Source organism: Hevea brasiliensis, unplaced genomic scaffold, assembly GCF_030052815.1.
Source record: "Hevea brasiliensis isolate MT/VB/25A 57/8 unplaced genomic scaffold, ASM3005281v1 Scaf331, whole genome shotgun sequence".
Taxonomy (NCBI): Eukaryota; Viridiplantae; Streptophyta; class Magnoliopsida; order Malpighiales; family Euphorbiaceae; genus Hevea; species Hevea brasiliensis.
Window position 1 is genome coordinate 13637 of NW_026614842.1, and position 20906 is coordinate 34542.

The 20906-nt window shown below is 32.2% G+C and overlaps 1 protein-coding gene across 2 annotated transcripts; it reads left to right on the forward strand.

Moving 5' to 3' along the window:
* The first annotated feature begins 12262 nt into the window (after window positions 1–12262).
* Window positions 12263–20128, forward strand: LOC131177102 (probable CoA ligase CCL12). 2 transcript variants are annotated; one of them, XM_058142088.1, is made up of 14 exons: window positions 12263–12655; window positions 13377–13506; window positions 13614–13870; window positions 14185–14386; window positions 15060–15100; window positions 16267–16416; window positions 16571–16644; window positions 16739–16959; window positions 17700–17794; window positions 17874–18090; window positions 18424–18549; window positions 19312–19410; window positions 19503–19709; window positions 19831–20128. In XM_058142088.1, exons 1-14 carry the CDS (start codon window positions 12384–12386, stop codon window positions 19942–19944), a joined length of 2205 nt encoding a protein of 734 aa, XP_057998071.1. In that variant the 5' UTR covers window positions 12263–12383; the 3' UTR covers window positions 19945–20128. The 2 variants fall into 2 exon arrangements, with proteins under 2 accessions (XP_057998071.1, XP_057998072.1); XM_058142089.1 differs by having other exon boundaries at window positions 12265–12655; window positions 16288–16416.
* The last annotated feature ends 778 nt before the right edge of the window (window positions 20129–20906 follow it).

Here is a 20906-nt window from a genome sequence, read left to right on the forward strand (position 1 = left end):
TGATCTACTTTTATTTTAAGTTTTGAAGCTGCAAAAAATAATAATTTTTCAAAATATTAAAATATACTGATTAGGGACTAGCGACTGGAATCCAATGAAGAGGGCCTCAAAATTGCATATAATTAAATGTTTTTCTTCGCACGGGCCTTAAGTAGATCCATGTTGAGATTAGCTTGTGTAGTAGTCGAACCAAGCTATGGGCATGTCTTTTCTCTTAATTACCGTATTAAAAAAATTAATTATTAATTTAAGTCAATGCTTTCTTTTTCCAATCATCAAGAACCAAATTAAGCCCCTATTCTAATTTTTAATGGCAGGATTAATTTACAATTTATAATCAAAATTGTAATAACAAAATTAGTGTAACACCCTTAATTTTTAAAATACTTATTTTATGTATAAATGTTAATATTTAATTTTATTTAAATTTTGAGATTTTATTTGAAATTTTTAGAATTTTAGAAATCGGATTTGATTTTTTAAAGTCAATAAACTTTGTTAATTTTTATAAATTAATTTAAAAACCATGTGATAAAAATAAAAATATATTTAGACTCCGTAAAAATTTTTTAGTTTTTTGGAATTTTTTTTGAAAATTTTGAGTCTCGTTTTTTGTCTCATGGCAGAGTAAAAATTCAATTTTGAGTATTCTGAATAGGACTGGCTGATTTTAATCGGACCGGGTCAGACCGATTGAATTGGACCGACCTTCTTCTTTTTCTTCTTCACTCTCCCTCGCGCGCCTGACCTCCTTCCTTTGTCCCTCGTTTTCTCTCTTCTCTCTCCTCCCCTTGCCAGCCAACCACTACCCCAGCCCTCCCCGGTCCTTGGCGCACCACCCCAGCTGTCCCAGCTCGTCGGTCGACACTCCAGGTAGCCGGAAAGTTGCACCAAACTCTTCCCAACGGGCGCACGGCGTTCTACATTTCTGGGCCGATTCCAGTCGATTCGGCCACCAATTGGGCCGAGTCTTGTCCCAAACTTCATTTACACCTCGAGAGCTTTCCATAGACACCAAGAACACCCAAATCCATCCAGCGGTTTGTCTAATTTTTGTCCAAAAAGTTTTAGCTTATTTTGATTTTTGAGCTAAATTTCTTGCAAACCGTGAATCTCACGAAAAATCCGAGAGTACCAGAGTGCTCCCTACAATGAGAGCTTCGTGGCAATACCTATTTCAAAATTTTTGGACACCGTTTTCGGTGGATCCCATTAAACTTCGCAATATTTTTCCGGATATTAAATGAGCTTAATAAATTCCATAAAAATTATATACTAACCCCCGTGTTATGGGCTTCACGTAGGTACATTCGATTCACAGAAATTCGATTATCGATCAAGTCTGCAATTTCAGGTCGGACAGACAGGCGGCCGAAGCTACTTCAAAATCGGGTCAAGATTATAGGCTACCCCACTATTTTCAGACATCCCGGATATGTTTTCAGTATCAAAATTAGCGTAGGTAAATCTGAACCCTAAGTTTCCTTAATTATTTAGTTTTGGGTTTAGATTAAAATCCATAAAATATTCGTGGGTAGTTAGAAAATTATAATTCCTTTTGTATTGGCTTAGTAATATTGCTAAGGACCATGGGACAAAATTTTAGAATTTTTAGAGCTCATTTGGGTAATTTTTGCAGAAAGAGTTAGTTATAGGGATTAAATTATAAATTTTCAAAATTATGGTTGTTGACTGTTTGGATGGGCCCAAGAGGGGCCATGTGATGTGATTGAGATATGGTTGTGTAACTTGTGGATATAGAAGTATATTTTGAGCCATTTTGCAGGTTGGGTAGGTCCTAGGTATAGGGGAAACTCTGCCGGATTTTTGACACAACTTAGGGTGTCTTTGGTTCTCTTTAAGCTTTTATTGAGTCATTTGTATTAAATAATTATAATGTAATTATCAGGTAAGCTGGGACAGCCTTCCTCCTCTGCTCAGCCATCACAATGACCTCAGTTTACGTCAGTGAGTAAAATATTAATTTTAATTATAATTTCAATATTATACATATTCAAGGCATGCCTATACATCGTTTATAAATATATATTTACATAGTTAAATACTAGGCATGATTTATATTGTATTTTTAATTGATGAAATGAATATAAATATTATTTTATGATAATTTGGAGCTCTGTGTGTGTGTGTGTGGTGATATTGGATATGGGCAGGACGGTAAGACGCGACTGGAGCTTGACTCGTTGGGATCCGATCCTATTGTGGTTAAGATGGGATAGGCACAGCTCGAGTTAATCTCGCTGTCCCCCGCATTTAGACTATTAAGAGAAAGTTCAGCTTGAGATGTACTCGCTGACATATGTTAGATTTAAGAGAGCTGTTTAGGGGATCAGCTCCCATATATATATATATTGATTGAACATTTTATGGGTGTGTGAGTGCTCCAAATTACCTTCTTATTATCTGTGATGTGACCTGTATAAAATATTTGAAGGTGTTGCATTCCATCCCTTAGGGTGCACTAGCTTTAGGTAGCTATAGAAATTGTACTTAAAATCAGTATTTTACTCTCTGAGTCGAGCGCTCACTCCTGTTCATCTTATTTTTTCAAGATACAAGAGATTTCTTATTGAGTTTTAACCTGTCTCTCTTCTTCGTAGGTCATTTAGTAATATCTATTATGTTGTGTATAACTTTATTAAATTCTAAAACTCTACATGTGTTAGAAGTATTTTATTTGATTTGGGTCTGTAATATAATTCTATGTTGGATCTGTGAATCTATTAAATGCATGTATGATTGGATTGGACGAGGGAGCTGAGCTCCTATTTGATTTTATGACATGATGAGTATGTGGAGGGTGAGCTGAGCTTCCCAAATTGATATATTTATTGTGTTTACAGGTCGGGTGAGTCAAAAACTTCCTGTTAGGTGGTCTATATTATGGCCGGACTCTGTCCTGTTGATCTCTTGAAATTGGGCTCAATATGGGTCTTAGGATTAGGTTAAGAAATAGTTAGGCTTACTACGAGCCTCAAGGGCTTTAGGCTAGCCCAGGTCCTAGTGTCGGTTTAACCCATAGGTTGGGTTGTGACAATTGGAATTATCCTTGATTGAGCAATTCATACCTACACCCAGGTGTGTACAGCAAAGCAATCAACAATGTCATTTTGGCTAAAATTATGGTAGATCCCACTTAAAAATATATATAGATAGTTATTTATTAGTTGCATGTTTATACTCCTTGGTGTGGATAAGAAATTTCCTCCTTGCTTTATTCACGATTTGCCACCTAGATTTGATGAATAAAAAGTATCATACTTTTGCTCATAATTACAACACTGCCATGACCATTTATTTTTTCTTGTCCTTGATGTAATTACAAATTGTGCCATCCGATTTTGAGCTGGAGAATGTGATTATCCTTTAGATGATTGAAAGCATGGTTTTGAAAGCTGGTCCAACTTGGCTGGTCAGACAGTAAAACCTATGAACCAACCCTTTAAGTGGTTTGGTTTATCCTCACAACCTATGTGGCATCAAAATTGGCAAAAGTTCGATGACTTGGCTAGAAATCTAGTCACCCATTCGACTCGTTATGGATTTAACAGTTAGCTGGGTCTTTATTAATTTCTTTTATTCACTTGATTTGATAAAAATGGCTTTGTTTTAGAAAAAAATTAGGGTTATGTAATTGAATTAAGGCTAATTTGCATATATATATATATATATATATATATATATATATATATATATATATATATATATATATATATATATATATATATATATATATATAAATTTGTAGTGGTCGTGGCTTAAATCGTAAACTGTAAAGAAAATGTTTATAGGTTTATATATATAATTGTCCTAAATAGTTATTTCCTAAAATAAATTTAAAAAATGAAAATAAATATTATTGAAAATAAGATAGCAAAATATTTGATACATCCAAAACCTAATTATTTAATGATTCCTCTATCCATTGCATCTATTTATCTGTAATTACTTAGTTTGTTCCATTCATTATTCTACCTAGAAGATAAGCATTCTTTAGGATTTTTGTCCGACATAATAAATGAGTTATTCATTAATGAAGTTATTTTTTTTCCAATACAATAGAAAAGAAAATAGATATTTTTAACCTAATTTATATAGACAATTTTGTTATATTCATTTTTTAATTAATTATGATGCAGAACATGACTTATGGACATTTATATTGAATATAATGATCTTGTATTAGACTGATAATATTATTATATAGGATTTTATGTTATGGCCTGATTCAACCTTGGTTGGACCCTAAACCCTTAACTTTCTGCTTTCATCAGTTTTTAGACCAAACCGAGTCTGAAAACTATGATTGAAAGGGCTTGGTTCTTTATTTATTTATAAATGTGTCATCGCAATAAGTGGCTTGTTTTTTAGAGTGCAAAATTGCCTTTGTGATACCCCTTGCCCGATCTACAGTGTAGCTGAGTAAGGAATGCTATATTCTGTGTCGGAGCACCTTATCTTATCTTACTTTATTCCCTCTTAAATTTTATTGTCATTTTAATTAATTATTCAGTTTGAATTTAATGAAGAAACTAATAGAGTTTCCCTTATTTATTTAACAATTACACTGTTAAAAGTAGTCATCTATTCAAATAATAATTATAGCAATGTCATATTCATCAATATCTCAACATTTCTAAATCAAAGTCTCATCCCACAATAAATTTCATAAAATTTTCATCTTTCATTCATACCCTTCATGGAGTGTACAAATTATATTAATTACATAATGTACAAAATAATTACATAAATTTATAATTTACATTATAATTTAATGCTTAATTACAATGTATAAAAATAACTAACATGGCCTAGTGGGCCCTAAGAAAATGCACTACATATAACTCTTAAATAAATTCTTCTCAAATTTTTAATCTTACTCATTTTAATAGACATTGAGGTCAAAAGTCAACCCTTAAAGTGTATTGATCAAAATGCCCCTTTTCGGGTTATAGTTCATCTTTTTCCATAATATCCGATGAGTCCTTAGATTTTGATTCATCTATTTGTGCTTTTCTCCTTTTTATTTCTTTGGCTTCCAAATTCTCAATAATTTCTAAATAATCCATTCATTAAGGTCCCCATAGGGTCTCACGCGAATTTAGGATATTAACTGAATTTATAGTCGCTTTCCGTGCCTGTCACTCATTATCGGAACCTAGGCTCATTTAACCTATTTGTGCTTCATTACTCTTATTTTCATCCGACCTCATTTAATCTTTATCAATTTTATTTTTGACTCCTCTATGTGATTTAAGTTTAGTTTCAGATATTCTAGCTATCCAGACAGATATAAGTCACCGGAACAGTAGAATGTACGGAATTATTTAGTATGAGGGTGTTACAGCTTTCACTTGTGTTGTGCCCTATTTTGCTTTAAAATACACTCTTGCATTTATTCTTTATCCTGAATTATAGTCCTCCATGGATGAAACTATGATGAGATTTTGAGTTTTTATATTCTTTTAAAATTGAATTTAAAATTATCATGTCTTATTAAGATACTTTCTCTACACTTGGATATTGATTTTGGATTGCTATTGAAGTTATGATTGACACCACAATCTTGTAAGCAATAAAAAAAGTACAGTTGTCTCATAATCAAGAGGCTTGGAGAAAAAGTTTCAAAGTTTGTACTTTATTTCAATTATGCCACTGGAGGAGGCTTGATTTTGATATTACCATAAAAATAGTCACCAAAAGAGCCAATGTACAATAAGTTATGTAAGTGCTTTAAATTTCTCTCATTTTCAATAAATGCCACCACATTTGAGTCTTGCTCTTGTTTACAAACTTTGCCGTCAATCCCATGCTATGGGAGTCTTTCCATTTTAGTCTCGTTTACATGGGATGCCTTTGATATTTTCTTTGTGATAATTGCAAATTGCCATAACTTGTGGCCATTGTGAGCTTGATTAACAATTTCAAAACTACAGGCCGTCAACTCAATTTCCATATTGGCAATCATAGATTGTTTATGAAATTGCCATCAATTTCTTGGTCATTAAAATGGCTCTTCCCTTTAATAATTTTACAATCCTACCATACATATACAACTATGAATTATAATTTTGACTGGCCTAAGTTCAAAGAGTCCAAATTCAATGTTAATTATAGGAAGTTATTTTTAGAATTAATTAAGTATAATTGTACAAAGTTAATGTACAAATTTAAATCAATAATATTTTTTAGAAAGCATATTATGAGGCCATCTAAAATAGCTTTAGAAGTTTATCTCTATAATTTTCTTATTTCAATATTGCTTTGAGGTTGCATTTGGCTTTTTCTAATGTTACAAGCTTTAGCCCCTAAACTAAATTTATTCACATATATGCAAATGCATGCATAAATATTTTACTTCCAAGTGTTCCTTAAGTATGAAGACCTTTATTTTCAGTTAAAATCAATATTTAGACTTATTTAAAAAATGAAATATACACTTGATGTAGTATAATATTTATTGGAAATGTTGAATATATTTGCAACATGTAAAATTACAACATATAGATTTATATAAGCATTATTTTTTTAGAAAATCTTCAAAAACTATTTATGCGATTATGGGAGCACCAAACTAGAAGGAAATTCTCTAATGAGTAATTCAAGTGAAGATCCTCAAACTTGGCATGCCAAAGGAGAAAAAATGGCTCATTTTAGTCCAAGTGTGCATGGGTGGAGTTGGTGGAATTCAACGCTAGCCTTTCCATTCACAAGAGCTAATAAATTCCCAAAATAAATGTTGAATATATTTGCAGCATGTAAAATTACAACTTATAGATTTGTACAAGCATTTTTTTGTAGAAAATCTTCAAAACTATTGATGCGATTATGGGAGCGCCAACCTACAAGGAAATTCTCTAATGAGCAATTCAAGTGAAGATCCTTAAACTTGGCATGCCAAAGGAGATTAAATGGCTCATTTTAGTGCAAGTGTGCATGGGTGGAGTTGGTGGAGTTCAATGCTAGCCTTTCCATTCACAAGAGCTAATAAAGTCCCAAAATAATTCCATTTACAAAAAGGGATAGAATATTTGACCATAAGATGTACACAACCAGCCATGGGATTCAAGTGGGGCGCATGGCTGCCCATAAGAAGCATGGAGGGCTCACCATTGCCATTGAGAAGCTTGGAGGGCGGATGGCTACCCATGATATGCATGGAGGGCGCACCATTGCCCATAAGATGGAGGAATGGTGCATGGGAGGCCATGGGATGAGCTAATAGGAGCATAAGAGGCTATGAGACATGTTTGGGAGCTTGTTTAGGTAGCAAATCACATGGGAAGGTGTGAGAATTTAGCATAGGTGCACCAATGCTTGTGAGATTTACTGGAAAACTAATTTCTTTGGTTATTTTGCAATTTCTTTACATTTTATTAGGGTTTATTGTTGCTTATTAGTGTTTTAGACAGCCACCATGATAAACATGTATTTTTCTTCCTCTTTAAGGTAGATTTAGATTTCAAAGATTATCATCAGTTACTCATTCTGGTTTGGGAGATATGATTCTCTTCTTAGTTCTTATATGAACTGTAACGGTCAGCCTCCAACCTACAGTGTGATTTTGGCTAACCTTTATTCATCAAAGTTGTTCCTTAATGTCTCTACTTTAAATTCCCTTTTGAATCACTCCATTTGGAGTTTTGTAGCTGAAGTTATAGCATTTTTACCATAACTGGCCGGATTGGTCATTGTCCAGAATTTCTGGGTAATTTTGATTCTGGCAGTTTTGATGAGCTAACTTTGGTTAGCAATTTGAATAGGTTATGATCAGAATTTGAGTTTCTATTCTTCATTAAAGTTGTTCTAACTAAGCTTTCTATGGGTTCAAAAATTAGGTTATTTGGACCTCTCTACACAAAGTTATGACCATTTAAACAAACACTATTCATTTGATTATTTTTCCAGGTCCAGATTTTGGTTACCCGGAATTAGGCAAATTTTAGGTCACTTTAAGTTAGTTTTCTGGGCAGGGTCTCTTTATAAAAAATGTGGCATTATGCCCCTAGCTCCACCTCCAATTGGCCTTACACCAATTGAAGCTACACACTTCAAGTTATGGCTGCCCAAACTCACTGGACTCAAAGTCCAGAATTTCCAGCAATTGGGTAGCACCTCTAATGCCTAATTCAATTCCACAATCAATTTTATTTTATGGTCAAATCCTATCAAATAGTCACTAATTGACCATTAGAACATCAAATCACCATCAATTTAGCAAAACCCTAATTTAGCTCAAACCCTAATTCCCAATTTCTTGCACCACACATAGAAATTAAGGTTCTAAGTCTTATATTCTCATCCAAGACCATCAATAAACAACTTTAATTGAATTTAAAATTATCATACACTTCCCTACTCATGGCTGCCAACAATCAAGATTACTCATATATGTATATTTTTACTTCAATTTCAATAAGTCCTAGCTTAAGTCCTTAACCATGAATAAAGTGAGAGAGAAGTGGAGAATAGCACTAACCTTAGTAGGGCAGAATTTTCTCTTAGCTAAACTTCAATTTTTCTTCACTTTCTTGGCAGCCAATCACCTTAGCAAGTATCTAGGGCAATTTTTAGTGTTGAGGCCTTGAAGAATTATAGTGTGAAACTAAGGTTTTAAGAGCTTGCAAGGAAGAAAATGGAGGAAGGGCTATGGAGTGGGTTTCGATTGGTATGGATATGGGAAGAAGATAATGGGTTTTATTTCTTTTAATTAATTTTTGACTTCTTTTATAAGTGTTTGTCCAAGTTTAATTGGTAGAAAATTTTAATTACATCATCTTTCATCATGCACATGTCATAATTCTAATTTGATTTCATTTTCTTTTATTTTTCTTTCTTCATCCTTTTACTCATTTCTAATTAAATTTTTAGCAATATTTATTCATATTTTAGGACATAAATCTCACTCACTTAAATGGATAAGTTGGTCAAAAATCATCTCTGAAGATGAAATGACCAAAATGCCCTTTATTTTGCTTATCGAGTTAAAATTATCTGTACCGATTTACAAAATTTTCTTAGCATTTTCATAGCATTCTATTGTCATCTAAGCCTTAATAACTCTTTACTGGAGTCCCAAAAATTATTTCACAGGGTTTCCCCACAGGTCTAGGGTCGGCAACTGTCTTTATAGTCACTTCCCATTAAGGTTACCTATCGCCGTAGCTTCGGCTCATTTAACTTTATTGCATTTCGTCTCTTAAATTTTTTCTTATAATTATTTAGGTTATTTATGACTCCTCACTCTAGTTTAAGTCGGTTCAGACATTCGATCATCGAGCATACATTAGTCACTAAACAAGAGAACGCATTTTGACTATTTAAGTAAGGATGTCACATGAACTACATTTACATTCTTAGCAAGACTAATCCACTTGTAAGTTTTAATAGGATATTCATAGTTTTTCGACCACAATGTTGGTATTAGGTTATGAATCATTGATTTCCTATTGATTTTATTCTTGGTTTTCTATCACTTATTCATATTGGGTCAAGTTTAGTCATTAGATTTAGATACAATGCTATCATAGTGGCCATCAATCTAGCAAATACAAATTTATATTGATAAAATTTATTAGTAAATAGAAATTTATTTAGTTTAATATCATTTATCTAATTAAATTAGGATAGTCTTTTTTTTTATTCCTCTTATTTTAATGTGTATAACTGAATATTAAAATTTAGAGCTTAATTACGTTTTAATAAAATGAGAATTTTTTTAATATTATAAGTACTAAAAAAAAATTAAAACTATGTTTATCCGTTTATAAATTCTTTCTTTTATTTATATTTTTTTTATATATTATACATTAATTTACTTTTTTCTTTTTAAAATCTTGTTATAGTTTCATATATCTTCACATCAAATTCTATTTTATAAATAATTTCCTTCATTTTTAATAGAAAGAAACATAAATTAAATAATTTTCATGTTATTTTTCAAAAAAAGAGAAATTCTATAATTTGTTTCATAATTTCAAATTTTTATTATTAGTAAAACTATTGTGGTTAGCGTTAGGAATTATAAGTTTATATATTTAAATCTATTAAAAAATATGATAGTTTAAATTTTCCATTCAACTATTTCTATAAGTTTTTGTTTTAACATTCAATATTTATTAAGAATACAAAAACTAATTGCAATTTATATATAGATCCATGCAATTGTTGCTAGAGACCAGAGCGCCGAGGACGACTAGACGAGGAAGAGCGATGAGCGACGAGGACAGGTGGATAGAGGGTCTCACTGCATCGTGGATCTCACCATCAGACTCAAGCAGGTGTGTGATCACTTGTCAGAGTGAGGGAGATGGAGGTGACATTATCAAGTCAAGAGAGGAAGGGTAGGGCGCCGATTGCTAGGATTGTCCGAGTCTAAGAAAAAAATTGAAACAAAAACCTAATATTAAAGAAGCCAAATAAGAAGGGAAATTCCTTTTCGTTTGGTTCAAGATAATAAGGAAAGAGGTGCTAGTTTTGTGATTAGGAGGAGGGAAGTTGATGTTTGTACTGGGTTTCATGATGGGGGGTTGTGATTTGCTGGGTAATGGGGAAGTGCTGGGTTGTAGAGGGAAGGGATTGGTCTTGAAAGGAAAGGGAAAAGGGAGAGGGGGATATATGTCAGAACTGATTTTTTAAATTGAACCGAATCAAATTATTTTAGTTTGATTTAGTTTTATTGTTCTAATATTTCGATTTGATTTGATTTTCAATGAAATTCAATTTTAATTTATTCATTTTGATTTAATTCAAAATCGAATTGACTGAGTGCTTAATCGTAGGAATTATTACTTCTTCCCAATAAGAATATTATAGTTATATTATTGGAAGAGATTATTTGGTGCTTATGAGCACATGCTCCCTCTATGAGGAGGACAATTGTATGAGCAAGGCTATTAAACTAAGGCTATAATGATTTAATTGAGAATCAAAGTTTGATTCGGTTCCATTTAACTATTAAATCTTCTTTTTTAGAAAATCATTATAAATCAATGTGAACCAGTAACTATTTAACTAGACAACTTGGTTGGATAACTCGATCGATTTGTCTTAGACCTAGGCTTAGTTTATAATGAACCGAAGATATAAATATATAAATTTCACTATATATATATTATTTTAAATTTATGGTGGACTAAAGCTAAACGAGAATTTTTATATTTTTTTTTATTAATTCAAACTAATTATATTAAAATAAAATAATTAATAATTATTAATCTACAACTATTATAAAGAAAAATAAAAAAAATTTTAACTTCATCCACTTACATCTCATTAATGGTTCCAATAATTTATTTTATTAATATGTTAACTTAATTTATTGAATTGCTTTTTTTTTTAAATTTTATTATCATTTATACAATAAAAATTATATAATAATTTTTCTATTTATCATGTTATATAATTTTAATATATTAACATTTATTTTTTATTAATAAGAATATATTTATTATTATTTAAAATTTTAATTAAACTTTTAAATTATTTTTTTAAAAAATACTTAAAATTTTAGTTAAATTTATTTTAAAATTATTTATAATATATATAATATTAAATATAATAAACATTATTATTAATTTTATAATATTTATTTCATAATATACTAATTTAATTCTGATTCTATTTTGATTAAATTTAAAATTCTTAACTATTTACCTTTATCAGTTGAATGAGGAGCACAAGTTTTTTTTTTTGTTACATCAAATATATTATAAATTTTATATTGTCTAAATACATGCTTACACTCACTCCTCCTGTAGTATTTAGGATTAACTATTAAATATTTGAACTTAAATTTTAATTTATTAAATACCTGAATTTATAAAAATTATAATAATTAAATACAAATTAAACATATCATTGATTACTTGTATTTTTTTCGTTGAAGATTAATTTATTTAATTATTATATTTTTATAAGCAAATATATTTGATAAATTATGATTATGATTTTTATTGAAAGTAAATTATAAAATACACTCAATATATTAAAAAAATAATATATTTTATACTCGTATAAAAAGATAAAACTTACTAGTTTATGAATAAAACTCATAATTTTGTGAGTAAAGGTGCAAGTCGACGTTTGCAGCTAATAATTTACCATTTTCTGTTAATTGTAAATAATAGAGGATGTAGGTATGTGTTTGACCATTCCCGGTTATTAGGATGGTTAAGTAGCAGCTATCTGCTACCTCACGTGGCTCATTATCCGCTCCAATATCCCAACTACCCCTTCATACCAAACATGGCTACTGACTGCTCCGGGTTGGTACCTAACATAAATGAAACATGGAGGAGAGATGTAAAGTACTCGAGGACCTTTCACAATACCCTCACTCGCACCAGGGCTGAAAGAGAGTAATGGAGAAGAAAACCATAGCTGATGTTGAAGTTAATGACATGATCAAGGCAGGCTTGTCAATGGAGGAGGCCAAAGAATTTCACAAAATCCTCAAACAAACGATTGCTGAAGCGAAAGGGTCAGACGCCAGAGAGGTTTGGCAAAAGGTGGTGGCTAAGAGAATGCTAATGCCTTGGCATCCACATCGGCTGCACCAACTCATCTACTATTCTGTCTATGCTCACTGGGATGCCTCCATTAATGGACCTCCTCTTTATTGGTTTCCTTCTCTGTAATATTTCTCTCTGTCTGCTGTGCTTCTGTTATGATTTTTTTAATTAACTTTTTCTTGAATATATTGAATTATTTCCCTTTTAATTCTTGTATATATAGCTCCCATCTCATTGTTGCTTTGTTTATTGGTGAATTTGGAAGATGCCGAAATAAGTTGAATATTGGAAATTGCTTTTTTTTTTTTCCAATTGCATGTCCTTTTACTTTAAACCATTTAATGTGATCTGGAACTTGCTTTAGGATTCAAAAATTGCAAATTTAATTTGATGGCAAGTTAGTTTGATAAGTGTAGTGAACATGATGAATTGGAAATGGAAGGATACATTCCATATTGCTGACATCACATAGTTTAGGACTAAAGCTTACCTTTCTAGTTGACTTGAGCTGTTGATGATCAATGGTATTGTGTATCTCTTATCTTCTTTGTGCCATGATATCAATTTGGACAACTTGAAAAAAATAACGTTGTTCTAATTATGTATCTGGATTCTGGAATTCATCTACTTCTAAATTCCTGTTGAACCCAACACCCTTGAAGTTGGTACTTGCTATAAGTAGCAGCAGAATTTGGACATTACATAGTGGCTTGAGATGAATACAAGAGTCGTTGTTACAGTTCATGGGTCAAATTGATTATTATGTCTCCTGAATTGTCATAAGTTGACATTGCTTATCTTCTTCTTGCTGATTCAATATTCCAAATTCTTTCTATATCTCAGATCTCAGTCAAAATATACAAACTTAGGACGTGCAATGGAAATTTATGGTCCTGAGTTCTTAGGAGCTTCATACAAGGATCCTGTAACAAGTTTTAGGCTCTTTCAGAAATACTCTGTTCAACATCCTGATGTAAGCACTTATTTCATGCACCTTTTAAATAAAGTTATGCAAATGAAGTGTGTTGTAAATTGTAAGTTGCATTTCCTACTCAATCTAGTGTTTACAAATGATTCCAGGATTATTGGTCAATTATTCTGAGAGAGCTTTCGATTGTATTTCATGAAGTTCCAAAGTGTATTATTGACACCACCAATAAATCAAAACACGGAGGGAAATGGCTACCAGGTTCAGTTCTGAATATTGCTGAATGCTGTTTGCAGCCTTCCAGTCATCCTAGAAAAAATGATGACAGTGTGGCTATTGTATGGAGTGATGAAAGTGATAATTCCAAAGTGAATCACATGACATTAAAAGAACTTCGAGAACAAGTAATGTAATGCTTCATGTGCTTATACCGTTTCTGCCCAATTTTTTTTTTTTAATATCATGTTGTGATGAGCTGCTCTATTCTTTGGGTTTTGATTTGAGAAAATAAACAGAATCACGAGTGATTTCTTTCACATCAAATGCAATTTGGGTGTCTGATTAGTGATGTTCCTGTGTTATAATGATTATAGAAAAATATTATACTTTCTGAAAGTGGTAATTTAAAAGAAGTTGAAAGCCTATAAGTAGTCTTTATGGTCTTTAAAAGTGTGATGAAAGGAAGTACTGAAGCAAAATTTGTATATGTAATTTGAGTTTCAGGTTGGTGGCTAATGCTTTGGATGCAACATTTGCAAAAGGCGATGCAATTGCTATTGACATGCCAATGACAGTCAGTGCTGTTGTAATATACCTGGCCATTGTATTAGCAGGGTTTGTTGTTGTATCTATAGCTGATAGCTTTGCGGCCAAGGAAATTGCCAGTCGTTTACGCATTTCCGATGCTAAAGCTATCTTTACTCAGGTAAATTTTTGTTTTCACAAGTCTTGTAAGGCATGAAAAGTTTGGAATTGCACTTGGAAAATGCGTTTATTGTGCGAGCTTCTTTTTTACTGAAGATGTGTATTTTTTTTTCTTGCACTCTTGATACGAGTAATAAATTGGAGTCAACTTTTTGGCTTCTGTTGTTTAATTGGCTTGAGCTGATTGAAAGTGTGAAGAAGTGGTTTGAGCTATTCTGTTTTTCTGTAATGTTACTCAACTTAAATATTCCCATATTGTCCTTCGTGTTTTATGAGTAGTTTCCCCTTTTTTGTTTGCCAATTTTCCTATTTCTATTTCTGAAATTCTTCTTGCTTTGTTGCTGGATTGCCCTAAATTTATAATGTTTTAAAGCATGTGATTTGATTTGTAACAATCCTAAGTTTGAATGTTCTAGGCATAATTATCCCTAAATAATAACACTTGTACTTTATTCAAGTGCAAAAAGGAAATTCCCTTTCAGTGCATGATATGATAATTGTTTACAGTTTCTGCAATGGAATTTAAGAGTTGAATAAATTAGCATTTGGGAATGCACTTTTCTCTGAGTTTAGCATAATTGAGTTGACAGTACGTGTTATGTTTTAGTTGTATGTGTTATGTTTCACCTTTTCTGTTTCGTGGTTGTGATACTTACCTTAATCTATATATTCAGGATTATATAATCAGAGGAGGTCGGAAATTTCCTTTGTACAGGTAAGACCAATTTCTAATTTTTGTACCATTTATGTAAGAAACCTTCTATCTGAAACTAAACTGAGATCTTGGAGGTGGACCCTGCTACCACCTAACTCAACTGCTACTCTAAGGGTGAAACTGCATAAGTTTTTTAAATGCTGCATATTATTCATGTGTGACTGACTTGAATCTGACTAGAGTATGTGTTGTGCAAGTCATATTTACACCTGCAACCTTAAATAAAGAGCGTAAAAAAAAAATACATAGCATGGTTACTGTGCTGAATTGATTTCTTTGAAATCCTAACAGCTTAGCTACTCGGATCAAGAATAATGACATGTAGTCTGCTGAATTCTTAACCTTGAGCCACAGAGGATGTTTTGATGCAGCTTTTTACAGTTTACACTCATAAAAAGGGCACTGGGGATGAGAAAACCTAGTTATATACTTGGGGAAATATGTTATAAAATATATTTCATAGGAAATAAACCTGTTTCTCCCCCTGCAAATATCTGGACACCTTGAATCCATCTATGCCTGTGATGACTGATAAGGCAGGGTGGGCTTGGGGTTAGAACAAATGACAAATTCCTGACAGGAGTGGGCAGCCACTATTGGAAGTTGAACAACTTTCAGTTTTGTTACAGACAAGTAGTGGATTTATTAAAATATAGCAAAGTGTTTGCATAGCTAGGATTTTGCATATTTTAGTTGCATTGAATAGAGAATTGTTTTGGAAGTAACACATAAATTGGGTGGAAGACAAGATGCGAAGTGGAGCCCTGTTCCTGCCCCAAACCACTCTTGCGTGCCATTTCCACAACATCAGGGTTGAGGTGTGGCAGGTGCCTGAAATATTGAATCAAATGACCATCTTTACCTTATGGGAGCCCTTGTTGGAGCAGATGCATTTTGCTAGAAATGTTATCCTGAAATGTCTTATATAAACTTTGTTAGCAACCATTTCAAAAATGCTGCTTTTGTATTGTAATGAAATTCCAGATACTGGTTATCACGTTTAGGTGCTTCCTTGAGGATCCTTCATGAGATTACTTCTTGAAGCACTTGCATAGGCTGAAGCCTAAACTAGCATGCTGAACTCTTATTTTTTAAATGCAGTTACTGTTAGATTTTATGAAATATGGTACATTTTTAGCCTACCACTAGCATAACTATGGCTATAGTTTCCCCCCCCTCTTTTGCAGTCGCGTAGTAGAGGCTAATCCACATAAAGCCATCGTGATCCCAGCAATAGGGAGTGATGTAGGCATTGAATTAAGACAACAGGATCTGTCATGGAAAGATTTTCTGTCAAGTGTCAATCACCTTCTAAGGTAATGTTTGCACCTTGATTTTATACTGGTCTAGTATAATTACCACTACAATATTTCATCTTCAATAAAGTCATCACCATTGAAATATCTCCAATTAATTTCTCACATACTTGCAGTTCAATCCACATAAATCATGCTATTCACTTTCTTGCAGACCAAATTATTACTGTCCTATTTATCAACCAGTAGATTCTATCACTAATATACTCTTTTCATCTGGAACCACAGGTAGAAATTTTTTTTTTGGAACACATAATCATAAGTGTACTGCATCTTTCCTGTTAACAATTGATTATCTAGCTTACCTATTGGTCCGAATTAGGAGAACCAAAAGCTATATTATGGACCCAACTTTCTCCAATTCGATGTGCTAGCGATGCGTGGGCTCACATTGATATTCAAGTTGGTGATGTTTACTGCTGGCCCACAAATTTAGGATGGGTGATGGGACCAATTTTACTTTACTCATGCTTTCTAAATGGAGCAACACTTGCTCTCTTTCATGGATCTCCTCTTGGCCGTGGGTTTGGAAAATTTGTTCAGGTAACATCTCCATTATTTATTTTCCTCTGTATTAAAGGTCATAATCTAATGTTGTCACATCAAATCTGGATTCTTGACACTGAAGCTATTGATTTTGAGAAAAATGAAATGCATGAAGACTAATCAATTTGGTTCAACTAATTCCACCCAGTTTAGCATTACATTTACATTCCAACAATATTTATTTGGATCCACATATTGAGATGTTATAAACGTTTTATGCTGGCTATTACCTATCACAATTCACAACCTTGTCCTTTATATGCGCTTGGGACCAGCTATGAAGGGATCTTATTTAGGCTATATCACTGACAAAAGTAAAGTTCCAATAATTTGCAATAGGAGCTAGCGGGTGGCTGAAAATATAATATAACCAAAGGTAGATTAAACATCTTGGAAGACTAGTAAGTAGTAAAAATTTTTTGAAATGAAACTTGGTTAGCACTTGAAAATCCTATGGTTACCACTGATTTCATAAATGCCTCTTCCAATTTGTTTGCTTTGCTGGTGGAAAACTAGACAAGAGTTCTTGTTGACTTTTATGAAAGCAGAAACTTGTGTTCTGGACTCTATTAAAAAGAAAATAGAAGGGTATCCTTGTGTTTTTATAGCATTAGGATTTCCTGTGTCAGTGAGAGTATAGAAATCATGGACATCACTGTGTAATCCAATTTGCAGTAGAAGTATTAGCATATCCTAATTAATCACAGCCTTATAATTCTTCTGTTATGTTTGTTCAGGATGCTGGAGTTACTGTTTTGGGTACAGTTCCAAGTTTAGTGAAAGCTTGGAAGAGTACCAACTGTACGGAAGGATTAGACTGGACAAAGATAAAGTAGTCTTCTTCTTGAACTTGGAAACATCAATGTTTGCATTTAATCACAACAAGAAATGAATGAAAAATGTGTATGCAGATCCTTCTGTTCCACTGGAGAATCCTCCAATGTTGATGATGACCTTTGGCTTTCTTCAAGAGCTTATTACAAGCCTATTATTGAATGTTGTGGAGGCACAGAGCTTGCATCATCCTATATCCAAGGATGTCCACTTCAGCCACAAGCTTTTGGAGCATTCAGCACTGCATCAATGACAACAGGCTTTGTCATCCTTGATGAAAATGGAGTTCCTTATGTAAGGACAATTTAATGCTATTTCGAGAGTCTAAATCCATTACTTCTGATTCACCATCAAATGATTTTAATACAGTAGTGGCTTTTGTCTGCGTTCATAGTGTCGGTTGGTGATGCATGATATGTGGGCTAGTGCAGGGATTTTCATTTTTATAAATGCAAATGAGTCAGCCTAAATTTATGTTTTAACCAATTCTAGAGTCATCTCCAAGTGGTCATAAGTTCAAACCCCAGTTGGAGCCAAATCAACCAAAAAAAAAAGTTTCATAAGCAAATATTTGAATAAATTTACATTTTATATGCATATATTTGATTTATTTGTTTTATGTGGCAGCCTGATGATCAACCTTGTGTTGGTGAAGTGGGTTTATTCCCTCTGTACCTTGGTGCAAGCGATAGGTTGCTTAATGCTGATCATTACAAAGTGTACTTCAAGGGAATGCCAATGTTTAAGGGAATGGTATGCTTCTATTTACCATGCATATTTTTTAGCTAAGATCATTCTAAATGAATTTTCTCCTATCATTTTATGATTTTGTCAGCAGCTATCCTTTTTTCTTTTTCTTTTTTTGATCATCATTCTACACATATAATGCATATTACTGACTAGCCAGTCTGCATGTATTAGTATTTTCATGTTGTCTTAGATATTTCATGATCTGCTTTTCCCAGATTATATGGCATGCATCCTTAAATCCTCTTCTGTATATATATATATAAATAAATAAATAAATAAATAAATAAATATATATATATATATATATATATATATATATATATATATATATATTTTAACTGGCTTTTTAGCCTAGATTATGTGGCGTGCACCCTTCTCTTCTAGATGTATTGGCCTGTTAACCAGCTTGTCAGACTTTACAAGGATTAGAATTATAAGCATCCAATTTTCTAGGTTTAGACTCAAATAATTTGCAGATAAAGATATGTTGCTTATTTCATTCATGTAGGAGGTCAATCTGAGCCAATAAATGTTGATGTCCCTTCTCCTTGTGCTGTCTAGAGGCATCAATTGTATCAAAGCCATCAATTAGCTCTGAATAAAACCTTCATCATATTTCAGTTATTCTGTTTAATCTCCCTGTTGCCCTTGAACAATTAGTTTAGCGGTAGTTGGAGAACTATCAAATCCCTATATCAAAGGAAATGTAATGGAGTATAAACTGCCCTAATTGTTACATTTCTGATTTTGCATATGTATATGCAGCATCTCAGGAGACATGGAGACATACTTAAGAGAACTGTTGGAGGGTATTTCATTGTACAGGGCAGAGCTGATGACACCATGAATCTTGGTGGCATTAAGGTCATGCTTATTGATACTTGCATTGCCTTTATTAGTTTAGCGTGCTTGGTCTAATTGTACCATAAAAATTTCAAATCTTCCTTGCTATGCAGACAAGTTCTGTTGAAATTGAGCGTGTGTGTGATCGGGCTGATGAAGGCATCATGGAGACTGCTGCAATTAGTGTAGCACCAGTAGATGGTGGTCCAGAACTCTTAGTAATTTTTGTAGTTCTAAAGAAGGGATTCAATGTTGAACCAGACAAGTTGAAAATGAAATTCTCCAAAGCCATCCAAAGCAATCTCAATCCCCTGTTCAAGGTTTGACTATTTTATTTATATTTTCTTTATTCATGTGAATGGTCAATTTCAGTAGTTTAAATTAGAAGTCATTGATGGGTGAGTTTGTTCTTTTGTGATTTTGGACCATGACAATTGACAGGTGAGCTTTGTTAAGATTGTCCCTGAGTTTCCTCGAACTGCTTCTAACAAGTTATTAAGAAGAGTACTGAGGGATCAAATGAAGCTTGAGCTCTCCTTACGCAGTAAAATCTAGCGTGAGAATCATCAAAATATTTGTACATTTCATTTGAAGAAGTTGCATATTCATGTAACATGTCTGAAATGTTTGTTGTAATTCTTGTGATGTAATAGTTCGTTGCTGAATGTGAGCTTTCATTGGTGGCCATCCATCAAAACTGGAATAAGAAGTTTCATAGTGCCACACATAGAATGACCTACCAGCTTTCTATATTTTATTCTAATCATATAGTATAAGCTTGACTTTATATAATAATGAGCATAATATTTACATTAATTTAATGTTTGTATTGAGATTTGTACATAGTAAGTGTGCATATAATTGAAATGATGAGTACGCGAATCTTGAAATAAAAAATTAATTTGATATTTATCAGACTAGTTTATATCCAAAATTCTAATTTAATTATTGGATAATTTTTTTTTTGTCAATTTTAAAGATTTTAGTTTAATTGTCCAAAATTAAAAAATTTTAATAAAACGAGCAATTAATGTATAGATTTAAATTTTCCTGACCAATAAACTTTTATTTAATTAAATATTAATGTGAAAAAAAAATTATTTATAACAATTTTAATTTGCACGATTAAACCCTCAACAATCATTTTCTTACTTTATCATTTTATAACAAAAGAGAGTCAATGCATAAAACACATATCAAATGTATCTTGATCATTTTATAAATCTCACCCCAACAAAACTTAAAAAAAAAAATGTTAACCTTTTTAAAATAACAAAAGCACATAGCAAATTAAAGTAAAAAAATATGTCAATTTTTATATTAAACTTCTACAAAGTGCAATCATAACTAAATTAGGATTTTTATTTGATGAATGATTGTAACAAGAATCATATAAAATCAATGTCAATTCTAAGGATTCGGTGGCAAATCTTTGCTATAGTCAATATTGGAAATAGTTATAAGCCAAAAAGTAATTAGATTAAATGTAAATAAGAGGAACTAGCAATTAAAATATT